Source organism: Hydra vulgaris, chromosome 08 (assembly GCF_038396675.1).
Source record: "Hydra vulgaris chromosome 08, alternate assembly HydraT2T_AEP".
Classification (NCBI taxonomy): domain Eukaryota; kingdom Metazoa; phylum Cnidaria; class Hydrozoa; order Anthoathecata; family Hydridae; genus Hydra; species Hydra vulgaris.
Window position 1 is genome coordinate 5,998,113 of NC_088927.1, and position 14,655 is coordinate 6,012,767.

The 14,655-nt window shown below is 28.7% G+C and overlaps 1 protein-coding gene across 1 annotated transcript; it reads right to left on the reverse strand.

Moving 5' to 3' along the window:
• Window positions 1–852: 852 nt before the first annotated feature.
• On the reverse strand, window positions 853–10,314 carry LOC136082945 (uncharacterized). Its single transcript, XM_065802364.1, has 5 exons — window positions 10,140–10,314; window positions 7,909–8,121; window positions 4,274–4,457; window positions 2,118–3,881; window positions 853–1,573 (listed from the first exon to the last, which is right to left on the reverse strand). The coding sequence occupies exons 1-5, from the start codon at window positions 10,312–10,314 to the stop codon at window positions 853–855; spliced, it is 3,057 nt and encodes a 1,018-aa protein (XP_065658436.1).
• Window positions 10,315–14,655: the final 4,341 nt, after the last annotated feature.

Consider the following 14,655-nt stretch of genomic DNA (forward strand, 5'->3'; position numbering starts at 1 on the left):
ACTCCGTAGCAGGGGCGGATCTAGGATTTATTTCTCCTTTGGCCAATTTTTTTCCAAAAAAATGACCGCCCCCCAAGCTCCATAACCAAATTCCTTCCAGATACCAAATAAATACTATACCTCCTCCGTTAATTATTTGTGAACTCCCCTTCCCCTATTCACTCGGATTCATATTTTTAAAAAGTTTCCATTTCCCAGGTGTGGGGGGCTACCAAAGAAATGCAACGCTCCCCCTATGGGACCACCCTAATTGCATAATTTGAAAAATTTTTTTTTAGTCATTGACACTTGGCGATAGCATCTCTTTATAAAAATAAGAACGCAACTTCTTTAGTAATTTTAATTATAATAATCTTAGTGATGTTGAGATTAAAATCAGCGCTACCTTCAGCGCATCATATAGCATCAGCGCTAACAATGGTATTTTTTTATTTGCCGATTTTTAGCCAATTTTGAGGATTACTAATATCATTATTCCCATATGACCAAAGATATTTTTCAACAGTCAAATAATGGATTTAATGGAACTTTAATTAATCTGCTTAAAGGAAACTATTTACCTTTTTAAACTATTCATTAAGTTGCAAAATATATATATATATATACACATATATACATACATACATATATAAATATGTATGTATGTATATATGTATATATAATAATATATATATATTTTTCATATTAAATATAATATATATATATATATATATATATATATATATATATATATATATATATATATATATATATATATATATATATATATATATATATATATACATATATACATACATACATATATACAAGTAAAGTTTATACAAACTCTGAATCACTGAAGCGTTTGTGTTCTCACGAAAGGTTTAACTTACGATTACCATTTCTTTGCACTAATTTTTTAATAACTTCTTGAGTATCTGGAACTATGTCTCTATGTGTATACATCAATGCTAAACCATTCAAACGATCTCCAGACATAGTTGATCTTGACCAGGTTTTCAATCTGCAAAGATTTGAAATAGATCTTTCACAAGAACATGTTGTCACAGGTGAAGTTACTAATAACTGCAAACAAACAAAAATATTGGCAAAAGTTTTAATACATGAAATTGACTTTAGAGTATCAGACACATTGTTTGGAATGGGATAATTGGTGGTAGTCCAGTATATCTCCCAAAGACCACACTCTGCTTCTAAAGCTAATGGATTTGGCAAATCTTCAGAAAAAAAATCTGAAAATATCTTAATGCTCTCCCTCCAATTATTTTTTTCTGATGGACCATTTAGCAAAGAAATTATTTTATCAGGGATAATACTCAAGCCATGGAACAAAGTTAAATTGTCATTGCAAAACCTATCAGAAAGAGCTAAATCTAAGTGATCAACTACAGGGATGGTTAAAACGCTTTTAAAATATTCTGATGCATTCTCTGCTGGATGATTATCGCAGTGGATTTGCCTCCCAACAGTTCTTTTTCGACATTCATCAACCCCAATTTGTTCAGCAATAACTTTGGCATCAAGATAACACTTATCATGAAAACTATCAATTTTGTTTTTAATAGTCGTAATTCTATTAGTCAAGCAAAAAATAAGATCTATACAGGTTTAAATATCTAAACTGCTAGATTGTAACATTTTAGTAACTACATGTGTTTCATAAAAAATAGCTCTAGTCACAACCAAAGAAACAATAAATTCAAAGGTGGTAATCAATTTAAATAAAGATGTAGCTGTTTGGGAGTCTGCCCCAAACTTATTTCTGTCATTGCTTATGGCTTCAAGGGAATAAACTATTGGAACATACAACTCCTGAAATGTGTCTAATCCATCTATTCTTTCGAGCCACCTAGTTCGACAAACATTTCTTAGTTTTTTTTTTTTTTTTTATCAGGACAGTGTTCTGAAACCATTGTCTCGAGGATAGAATTTCTTTTAATAGAAAGATTAAAATAATAAGAAACCTCTTTTATGTGGTTCATTGCATTACAGAGAAATTGAACTTCGCAAGAATTACACACAGCTAGATTCAATCGATGGCTAAAACAATGAGTGTATAAAGCCTTGTTGTTTAACTTTAAGATTCGTGCAGCAACTCCCTTTTTTGTTCCAGCTACAGCTCCAGCACCATCATAACCTTGGCCTCGATGGTGTCTAAAATGTTAACAGATAAACTTTCCCCATCTAAACCATTGTCGTTGTGTATAAATTTAACAAAGTCTTCAACAATGTTATTACCACTGTCAACATAACGCAACACTAAAGACATTTGTGATTTGTTTGAAACATCAATGGCTTCATCTGATAAAATAGAAAAAAATTTGGCAGTCTTTATATTGGAAACAATTTTATCAGAAATTATCTCACCACAACAGAATATTATTTCATTCTGCATAGTTTTTGAAAGATATGATGCATTTTTCTTGTGGTTTTTAAGATGATTTTCTAATTCAGTATCACCGCCTCTAACACGATAATTAAGAATCTCCATAAAGTTTCCAACATTACAAGAGGTACTATATTGCCCAACTTCTGAGTGATTCTGAGAGTCATCATTATGACCTCTTAGAGCAAGTCTATGACGGCCACATAAAATAATAGTATCAATTATCGGCCCAAGTTTTTTTTTATTCTCAGATATCTCTGCAAGGGTGTTTTGATCTATGATATCATAAATAGGTTTTGTATCACCAGCAGCTTGCCTCATAACATCATTAAAAAGGCTCTGCGTTTGAGAATGCAAACCATTTATGTTCGGATCACAATGGCGTTTTAAGGCTGGGAAAGCATCATTAAAATTTTTCAGTGGTTCTTTAAACAACACTGAAACCTTGTAATTCTTTGTTGGAAAATCATCTCCAAATAATACACATGGCAAGCAAAATCCACCATTTAATTTTTTAGAATAACAAAGCCAAGAAAATGTCTCTAGCCATTTTATTGAAAACTTTCTATTGTTTTTGCCTTGTGGAAAATTGAAAGAATTATCTGGGATAAACACATTCTTTACTAAATGAAGAATTTTTTGACGAAACGGCATTTTGTTACATTGTAACTCTCTTCGTTGTTCTCGAAAATTTGCAACATCAAACTCGTCTAAAGATTTATTAACAAAGTCAATTGAGCTTTCAACATTAGGTACAATCAAACATTTAATGGTATCACCACTGAAACTATCTTTGACAGACAAATCTAATTCAGATGTTGTTGAAGGTTTAGTAGCTCCTTTAGAGGATAAAAAATTCAAAAACAGTTGCTTTTTTTCCTTTGTTGGAGTTTCATCAAATTTTATTAATTTGGCTGGCATCATAACAGAAATAAAATTTATTTTACGTGACTCTTTAAAATCATAAACAACAACCGGTACAAAATGATTGGGTGTAAAAGTAAACCCTGATGGTAACTTACCTATCCGACAGAACATTATATTTATTACTTTGTTTCTTGTTGGCTTCAACTCGTTAACCCTTGGTTTTATTAATCTGTTAAATGCAAAAAAAAACCGATCAAGTCCAAATTCAGGATAATGACAAAAAATTTGTGAATTGACAACAGATGAAAGGCCTAAGATACACATAAAAGATGACCATTGATTTTCAAAGCAGTTATTAATTGCTTCGGACCGAACACATTGTTTATTTTTAGTGATATCTTGATCAACAACAGTTTTAGACAACGTCATCTTTAAAATGTTTTCATAAGAAAAAAAGTTATATTTACCACTGTTAATTATATCATTAAATATTGGATGTTTTGAATAAAAATCAGCATTAATAAACAATTCCATTGAGGTGAGAACCCTTAAAATATCAACTAATGAATTATTTCCTACAATAACTAATGATACTGAGCTGTAGAGACAGTTACCAGATGAAGTTGATCTAAAATGAATTTAAAAACTTACTTTTACAATTAAAATTACAATGCTTACATATATATATATATGTGGCTTTAATATTACAGATTTCTTGATATATATATATATATATATATATATATATATATATATATATATATATATATATATATATATATATATATATATATCAGGAAATCCGTAATAATAAAGCCACAAAGTAGCTTTTGCAATTGATTTATAGTTCAGATTGAAACAACAATTTATAATCTGTAAAATTAACTTTTGCTTTGTTAGCAAAATATAAACAACATGCTGTGCATATTAAAACCTCTGATTAACTTAATGTAAAAAAAGCAGTATTGCTTTATTTACATTAAGTTATTTAATCTGTAGTATATGCAAATAATAACTTACAGAATAGGTACAAGTTTATTCGATTTTGCATTTTTGTTTAAGTATGCTTCTGCGCAGATATTTCGCTTTAGATGAACTTGATTAATTAATAAATGCAAGTTTTCTTCAGTTAAAAAACGTAGAGAATCAACTTCAAGGGATAACTTCTTGTTAATCTCCTCAAGAGTTACTATATCGCTTCTTTCTAAAGTATTCGTACATTATCAAAAATATTAGACATCTTAATTTAGAAATTCCAAGAGCAAAAACCCCAACCTAATCTGACAGAATTATTTTTATTTCCTGACTATTTATGCCTAAATTATAACCCAATCGACCAAATTTTAATTTAAGCAACCATATTTTCTTTATTTCCAGACTATTTAAGCCTAAACTAAAACCCAACCGGCCAAAGTTTAACCCAATCAGACTAATTTTTAAAAATTCCAGACTTTTTAAGCCTCAGATTAGGCGAAATTTGTTTCGCCTTATGCATAAAAAAGCCATTCGCCGAATCATAGTTTTTAACACTATCGCTCATTTCCGCGGTTTGCAACCTTGTTGCAAACCTTGTTGCAAACTTTGTGCAACCGTAAAGAATAAAAAATTCTGAAGTTTTAAAAATGTAAAGTAAGATACACTTTAATTATAATACAATAATTCTCCTTAGGCGGCCGCCTAATCCGCTGTACTGTAGATCCGCCACTGCGTAGGAGTCGAGAAAAAATCGGAGTTTCGATAATGCTTTGTTATAAGATAAAAAATTAAACTATCAAGTTAATAATTAAACATTGTTTTTTGTATTTATTTTTTTAGTATTGTATATTTCAATTTATAATTCATTATAAATTTAAAAAAAAATTGTATTTTTTTATTACTTAGTAATTAAATTTTTTTTTAATCACAATTCTTTCACGAACAGGTTTTATCTAATAAATAGCTTGAATTCTGCGGACGGCTAGATCATTTTAAAATTGCTTTAGATTTTACACCAGTTGTTTCATATTCTTTTAATTGATCGGTGAAGATCTTGATTTTTTTGGCTTTTAGCTGTTAATTGATTTTGATTTAGAGCTTCTTGAATTTCGGCAAAAAAGGGTGTCGATTGTGATGGTTCTTCTTGCTTTCTTTTAACGCTAATCAACTAATTTTGGTTGGAGACTGTTTTCTTTTGTTACAAATATCTGATCAAATAACTTTGCAGCAGAAGCTTTAATATCTTTTTTCGAAGCGTTATAAAATGTGTAATTTTTTTTTTAAATCGGATACTAAAATAATGTTTTTACGATTTTCGTATCTAGAGATTAACGCCTATGCAAATTTAGAACTGATGTCAGTTTCTACATCTTCGATTAGCTAAGTAACCTTTTCATAACAATGTCGCACTACAAAATTGTTGTATTTTGTTTTTCCAAGCGAACTGCAGCAGCAATGACTTCCAGTAAATTAGACAGCAATATTAACAAATCTAAGTCAATGTCATTTAAGTTGTTTAGACAGTTTAGTTCCGCGGGTGTTTTTTTTACTCCTTCTAAGCCGTAAAAAAAAAAAACATCCAAAAGTCTTTTATTATCTCAAAAACACTGTTTCATCTAATACGGTTGTCGAGCAGCAGTCCTTTTTTTTTTTTTTTTTTATACATGTTTATTTTACAACTACAAAGTAATTACAAGTAACCAATCACTGATTGGCATAAAAGATATACAAATTTAAATCATAAATATAAAGTTCGAAATGTACGAGGTAAATAAAAATATAGTTGCTTACAACTCCGAGACATGAATAAAATAAACACCAATTACAACAATATAATAACGTGTACTTAAAAATAATCCGAGAAATATGTCTCTATATTACTCTAATTAAAATAAAAAATACAATAAATAAAAATAGATCTGCTGATTTTTCGGAGGAGAGTTTAGATGTTTTACTACAAGTTTATTTACCACATTTCAGAATAATGTTAGTGTATAAATATGATAAAAACAAAATTTGTGTAAGATTGATAAAAAGAATTACTTATTTGTAGTTATAGGAAGCTCGCAGAAGACTTAAGTCAGTCTTAAGTCTTCTGTATTACACGTCTAAGAAATAGGTACTCGATGACTTAAGTCATCGAGTACCTATTTCTTAGACATGTAATACACATATAAAATCAGTTGCATACGTGATATATATGTACGTGTTACATATATACCTTGTTATTAATATTATTTTTTTATCGATTTGTATTAAAAGTTAAGTTACATTTATTTATATGTTCAGATTTAAAAAAATTCCGTTGTTTAATTTGATTATTGTAGTATTTAGCTTTTTTTTCAGAGAGTGTTCGTTGTTTAAGTTTAATAGTGATTCGTTTCTGGAAACTAATTTATTAAATAGATAGGGACCACGATATGTAATTGAGAATTTTGAGAGTTTTGTTGTTTCAAAAGGTATCTTAAAGTTGCCTGTTGCTCTTGTATTGTATTTATTTATACTGTTTTTAAAAAAGTGTGCTGTAAAATGTTCTGGAACCAGACTTAGTTTAAATTTAAACATAAAAAGTATATTTTGAAAAATATTTATTTGGAATATATTTAGTGCGTTCATTTATTCCAGTAGGGGTTGAGCATGAGTAAATTTGTTTTTGTTGTATACTAGTCTTGAAGCGTGTTTTTGACGTAAGTAAAGTGGTTCTAATTTAGATTTGTGGGTACTGCCCCATGCTATATTGGCATATATGAGATAGCAATGTATGAATGAAAAGTAGATAAGTTTTAGACTTTTTTGTGACAAAAATGGTCTTGCCTTATAAAGTAAACCTATGTTCTTTGATATTTTTGTGTTTATGTAGTTTGTGTGGGGTTTCCAGGAGATGTGTTCATCAATTAGAAATCCTAAAAACTTTGTATTCAGAGCTCTTTTGATGGTTATATTTTCTATATTAATTGTTGGTAGGTTCAGGGGTATTTTTTTAATTTGTTGATTAGAGTGAAATAGTATATACTTAGTTTTTTCTATATTGAGTGACAGTTTATTTGATTTAAACCATATGTTGACTTTTTTTAGTTCATCATTTGTTTTTTCATAGAGGTCTTCGATTGTCTTTGACGAGTAAAATAAGTTTGTATCGTCGGCAAACATTATAGTTTTAAAGATATTAGAGGCATTTGGAAGATTGTTTATATAAATAAGAAACAAAAGAGGAGCAAGAATGGAACTCCGGGGTACACCACATTTTGTTTTTAGTAAATTTGAGTTGCTTTTTCTATCTATAATGACACACTGTTGTCTGTTATTAAGGTAGTTTTTTAACCAATTTAAAGCTTAATTTTTATACCATAGTTGTTCATTTTTTTTAGTAAAATCTCATGGTTGACGGTGTCAAATGCCTTTGACAAATCAATAAAGATCCCTCATGTGAATTTTTTTTTTTTTAAATGATCTACTTATCCTATTTGAGAGGTCAAGGATTGCATGCTCAGTTGAGTGTAGCTTATTGATAATTTTGTTAGTTCTTAAATATTCATTAAATATATTATAGATTATTCGTTCTAGAAGTTTTGAGAATACCGAAAGGATAGAGATTGGTCTATATTTTTTTAAAGAATTGGTTTCTCCTGATTTATAAATTGGTATAATTTTAGAGATTTTTAGTTCATCAGGTACAATACCTGTTGAAATTGATGAATTAAATACTTCGTAAATTGGATTACGTATCTCCTCAAAAACATCTGATACTACTTTGCAAGTGATATCATCGATTCCTGGGGACTTAATTTTAAGTGATTTAATAGCTATTTCAAGTTCGTCTGGTAATTTGTCATGTAAAGATCCTTTTTCATGTAAAGATCCGTAAATTTCATGTAATTTTATTTCTTTAAGAACTTCATTTCAAAACAATGAATGTTTCAAGAACTTAATTAGTATTCGAAGTTTCTTTAGACTTTCTTCGATATATTTATCATATTCAACCCTTTCCTCCCAAAAATTATTAAGCAATACACGGTTTTCGAAACTCAACTTTTGTTATGCAAAATATATACAAAAGAATATACAGAACAAAAAATTTCGAGTAAACAAACCAATTATCGCTGAAAAAACATGCAAAACATCTAATTAAATTGAGTAATAATAACGGCTTTAGTTCTTCAAACACAACCTATTGATGACTTTAAACTATTTAGTGTAATAGCATTAAACTCTTTTCTACCAGTACGTAAAAAAATTTGCTAGGATATTCTATCCAATTCATGATATTTTTTTCTCAAGATAGAATATCCTAAGTAGGAAATAGAAGATATGTAGTCAGAAGAAGACAGCTACTCAAGACATAATAATACAGCTTGGCTTTCAGGCCTTCAATAGCCTTTTAGCCTGCTAATTAGACCCAGGGTATTATTATTCCACCCCACCATCTCAGTCTAATAGAGATTTACAAATAGATCAAAAACCCTTCTCGTTATTTTATATAGTAAACCATATGGCGACTTTGAAGTTATTATAAAGAATACTTTAACTTCTAATAAAGGATTAGGAGTAACAGGGAATAAAAAGATTCTATTAAATTAATCGTGAACTGTAACAAAAATAAAGACTGTACTTTTCAACTTTCCAAAATATTCACTAACTATATATACTGTCACTGGAAAAGTTTTCAAGTGTAAAACAAAACTTTAAGTACAAGTTTTGTAAAAACTTGTACTTAAAGTTTTAAATACAAGTTTATATATATATACTTGTACTTATATATTTTATATAAGTACAAGTTTATATATATATATATATATATATATATATATATATATATATATATATATATATATATATATATATATATATATATATATATAGACACACACATAAATATATGTATATATATATATATATATATATATATATATATATATATATATATATGTATACACATACGTATACACATGTATATATGTATATATATACATATATATATATATATACATATATATATATATATATATATATATATATATATATATATATATATATATATATATATATATATATATATATATATACATATATATATATACACATACATATACACATGTATATATGTATATAATATATACATATATATATATATATATATATATATATATATATATATATATATATATATATATATATATATAATATATATATATATATTTAAACAACTTTAAAAAGTATTCTACACAATAGAGTGCTCAATGTTCTTAAAAGAACAGAGCAATTATATTAGTGGAAAATCACTTAACAAAAATTTTTTCCATTTAACACTGTGTTTCATCAACAAAGATTCATCAGAAATGCTGATGAATCTTTGTTGATGAAACACAGTGTTAAATGGAAAAAAATTTTTGTTAAGTGATTTTCCACTAATATATATATATATATATATATATATATATATATATATATATATATATATATATATATATATATATATATATATATATATATATATATATATATATATATATATATATATATATATATATATATATATATATATATATATATATATATGTATTTTTTTATGTGTGTGTGTCTATATATATATATATATATATATATATATATATATATATATATATATATATATATATATAAATTTATACTTTGAAACAATGATTAAATAATGTTTTGTCATGAAATAGTATTATTTCAAAACATTTAAAATTTGAAAGCGCTGTACAAATTAAGACTGTCCAGAAGTGATATAGGAAATCCTTGTCCAATTATTCAAAAAGTTTTCATTCCATTAATTATCTGTTTAATGAGAATTCTAAGTTTAGAAATATTACTTGTTTTGACTACTTCTTCTGGTATCATTTAAGAAGTTGCTCATTTTCCAGGTGGGGAAATAAAGGTAATCCTATACGCAGCACACTTACTAGCAATATTAAATCTTCATCAGCCATTGTTGATGAATAAGGATGGAATTTAGTAAGGTTGCCACAATCCAATGTTATAGCCTTATCCAACATTCTTCCAGTATATGCCTTTGAATCAAAATTTATGAAAAAACTAGAGGTAACTGATACAAGGAACTTCATTGAATTGATAATGAGTTTGTAATTTTTTGTTTTGAAAAAGAAGATAGCAATTTAATTATTGTAATTTGTCAATAGTTTTTTCCAGGTTGCTTATTAAAAAAATTGAGTCTTGAGCTTGAGAGAACTCATTAAGATTAGAAAGTGAATTAGTATAATTTTCATTTTTATCTACTACTTTTACTACTATTGGTTCAATTATATTCAAAAATAAGTCAATGCTTTTTTTTTGGACTGAAGTTGACACTAAGTAATGAAGAACTAGAACATGGCTGTTTAACAAAAAAATTGTCTCGATTTTGATCAACAAAATATGGTATTACAGTATGTAGTGGAGTTTACGTTTGGTTTATATTTTTTAAGTAAAGGCTGCATGGTGTCAGCAGGCCCATTGAGAGGGGGGTACAGGCGATGCACTGCTCCAGGGCCCATAGAACAATTGGAGCCCATAAACCAAAGCTTTTTTTTTAAAATAATTACAATAATAATTACAAAAATTTATTAGTGACATACTTAAAAAACACATATTTTGCACATTTAGAAAAAGATATTCATACACTTAAAAGATCGGCATATTTTGGTCCCACTAAAAAATTCTAAAGAGAATCTAACTAGAGCTTGAGAGCTAGAAACTAACTAGTCACTGTCTACAGTAATCTAGCTCGAATCTAGGTTGAAATGTTTTCATAATTTTCCTCTATTTATTCTTGTTATTTTCCCATTATTAATTGTAACTTACAATTTCTATTTAGAATTTAGAATTCTATTCTATTCTATTTAGAATTTAGAATTCTAGTTAGATTCTCTTTTGAATTATTCAGTCGGGTCTTTTCTCTTTTTTAAATTTTCTTTCATGAAGTCTTAATTGAAAGTACATTCTTATTGTTCCTATAAGTTCAATGTGCAGCTGATAAATTTTAGTCTTTTCTCTATTTCAATTTAAAAGTACATTTAAGGTTTTGCTAATAATTATTTTCTTCCAATATTGTGTAGTAGGGTGGAGCGATTTTCATAGCAAAAAAAAAAGAGTTTAAAAACTAATATTACTGAGACACGAATCAATGTCTATTAATTCTAAGATAAAAGTAAAAAAATATTTTTTTACTTTTATCTTAGAATTAATAGACATTTAAGAGGACACTGTTTCTAAAGCAAATGATGTAGATAAAATAAGCGATGATTTAACTGACTGTTTTGATGGGGAAAAAATTGAAACGTTTGAAGATAATGAAGATGATTCAAATGGGATTGAGACTGTAAGCCTTTCTGCTTCTAATTGTTGTTAGGTCCTTCTTGATATTGGTAATCTTTTGAGTGAAATTTACTCTCAATCTGAGATAGAAAAGAATGTCACAAATGGCCATGTCGATTTTCCTAACATATTACCCAAAGATATTAACAATCAGGCTTTTCCTCAGACAATTTTAAATTTTAAGAATGTCAACGGTGAAGTTCAAGTTCAAAAGAGACTGGCTGGTTTGGAGTCAACATAAACAGGCATTACTTTGCTTTCCATGTCGATTATTTTCTGGTAATATTTCCAAAAGCTCTGTTACTGAGAGAAATTTAAGTTCGCGATTAGTATTGGCTTCACCTGGTGGATATGCAGCAACTGGTAAATGGCGAAAGTTGTGTAACAGGATTCCAGAGCATGAGAGGAGTAATGTCCACAGATAATGTTACCTAGCTTGGCGAGAATTAGAAAGACGTTTTCTATTTGGAAAGGGTATTGAAACTTACTTGGAAAGCTCGATTAAATTGCAATCAACGAAATGGTCCAATATTCTTAAAAGAATATTAGATATTATCCTATTTTTGGGTGAACGTGAACTTTTCGGGGATCCTCCCAGAGAATTGGAGATGTAGATAATGGCAACTTTTTGGGTCTTTTAGAGTTACTTTCACATTGGGACCCTTTACTTAAAGAGCATGTGTTATCAGTGGAAGAATCTCAGCGAAAAGGCAAAAGACTTCAAGCTCATTATCTATCAGCTGATGCTCAAAATGAATTCATTGCAGAATGCTCAGATTTGGTGCGACAGCATATTTTACAAAAAAGAAGATCTGCTAAGTATTTCGCAATAATGGTCGATGCAACACCAGATTCGTCACATACAGAGCAAACAACATTCATATTACGATATGTAATATTAAAAGATTCACAATATGAAATTGTTGAACGATTTAAAACATATGTAGATTGCAACAATAAAACTGTGGATGAAATATCTCAAATGGTAGTGGAAACATTTCAACATAACTCCATTCCTTTCTCAGATTGCAGGGGACAAACATATGACAAAGGATCAAATATGGCTGGAAAATGCAATGGTGTGCAAGCCAAAATACTTCAGTTATGTCCATAAGCACTATTTTCCCCTTGTGGATGTCATACACTTAACCTTGTGGGAAGTGATGCGGCAGAATGCATTCCTGAAGCTGTAACATTTTTTAGAACGATATAAACAGTATATAATTTGTTCAGCTCAAGTCCAAAATGGTGGGAGATATTATCAAAACACATCAATTGCTCACTAAAAGGAATGTCACATACAAGGTGGTCAGATCGTGTTGAAAGTGTCAAACCTTTTGCAGCACAACTTTCTCGGATTAAATTGTCATTGGAAGAGCTTTTAGAATTAAATTTGACTTCTAAAACAAGAACTGAAGTAGAAGGTGCCTTATATTATATTAATTCATTTTCCTACATAATAATGTCATCAATATGGTACAAAATTCTTGTTCCGATTGATTTTTGCAACAAAGTTATTCAAGCAAGAAATGCAACTTTAGATGTGGAAGTGGACAACATAAACCACTTAGAGAGACAACTTCTTGAGCTTCGGAATAAATGGAAAGATATCTGGTCAGAATCAAAGTTGTTGCAATGAATTTGTTGCAATGAATGTTGCAATGAATTTGGATATAGAAGTCAAACTATCAAGAGGACGTGGTGGTGCAAATCGCAAAAGAGCCAGAATTGTTGTCGAGCCAGAGGATCAAGGGTTTACAGATTTAAATGAAGATGAGACCATGGAGAAATCATGCTTTAGAAGATTTGTTTTCTATGTGGTATTAGATAGTGTTATTGGTGGCCTTACTGTAAGATTCAAAGCAGCACAGAGCATTTCAAATAAGTTTAGCTTCATGTGGAATTATCTCAATATTGATTTGGATACATTGGAAATGAAAGCAAAATTATTAAGTGAAGAGTATTCAGCAGATATTAGCGAAGATATTGTAATGGAAATAAAACAGTTAAAATCTATACATTATGCAAATTTTTGATCGAACCAATTAAGCCCCTTTGAACTCCTAAATTCGATTAGTTGAACTAATTTACATGGCCTATTTCCAAATATTTGTGTATGCTTGAGAATATTCTTAACAATTCCTGCTACAGTTGCATCCGCCAAACGCTCATTCAGCAAACTAAAACTGATTAAAAACTTTTTAAGAACTTCAATGCTACAAGGATGGTTAGTGGATTTGGCAATGTTGAGTCTCGAATCTTCAATATCTAGGTCAATTGATTTTGACAAAGTTATTCGAAATTTCGCTTTAAAAATCCTTTGTTTTGTAAATGAACTATTCTTGGAATAAACTATTTGTTAAAATTCTGTTTATTTACTTGTATATTTGTTGAGATTAATTATTGTATTATTGAACCATGGTTGAAACGTAACAAATAGTCTGAATTTTTATTTCAGAAATATCCTTTAATCCAAAAATGAAAGAAAAACTAATTACATAAAAAACAAAACAATAATTCAAAACGGTTAATAATTATTCTTTAAATTAATATTCTTTAGTAAATGAAATAATTGTAGCTAGAAATAAAACTGTAATTCAAGATTGCATCCTTATTGTGAACAATTGCCGATTTCAAAAACCAATGTGGAATTAAACCACAATTGATTCAGCAAAAGCATTCAGTAATAGTTTAAAATATTAGAATTATGGGTAAAGGGCCAAAAAATATCTCTTGCACCGTCTAAAATTATGGCTCTCGGCGGGCCTGGGTGTCAGTATTTATTGTACTATTTCTATTTAGAGGCACAAAAAAACAACTTTTTTTCTAGAATCGTATCTAAGTTTTCAATGGGAAAAAGATTTTTTAATGTAGGCTCTTTATCTTTAAAATGATTGATGCAAACTCGTGCATCTTTCTTTGGACAGAAAAAAAATCAGTTGTTCCAGGAGCGCTTTTCAGGCGGTTAACAAGTTTGATTAAAGTTTCACGTTGAAAAGAGATTTTTTTTTTTATATTAGGAAAAGCAAATAACTGAAAAGGTGAGGCACAACTACATCCAATTTCCTCTTTTTTACATTTATGTTCTGTGC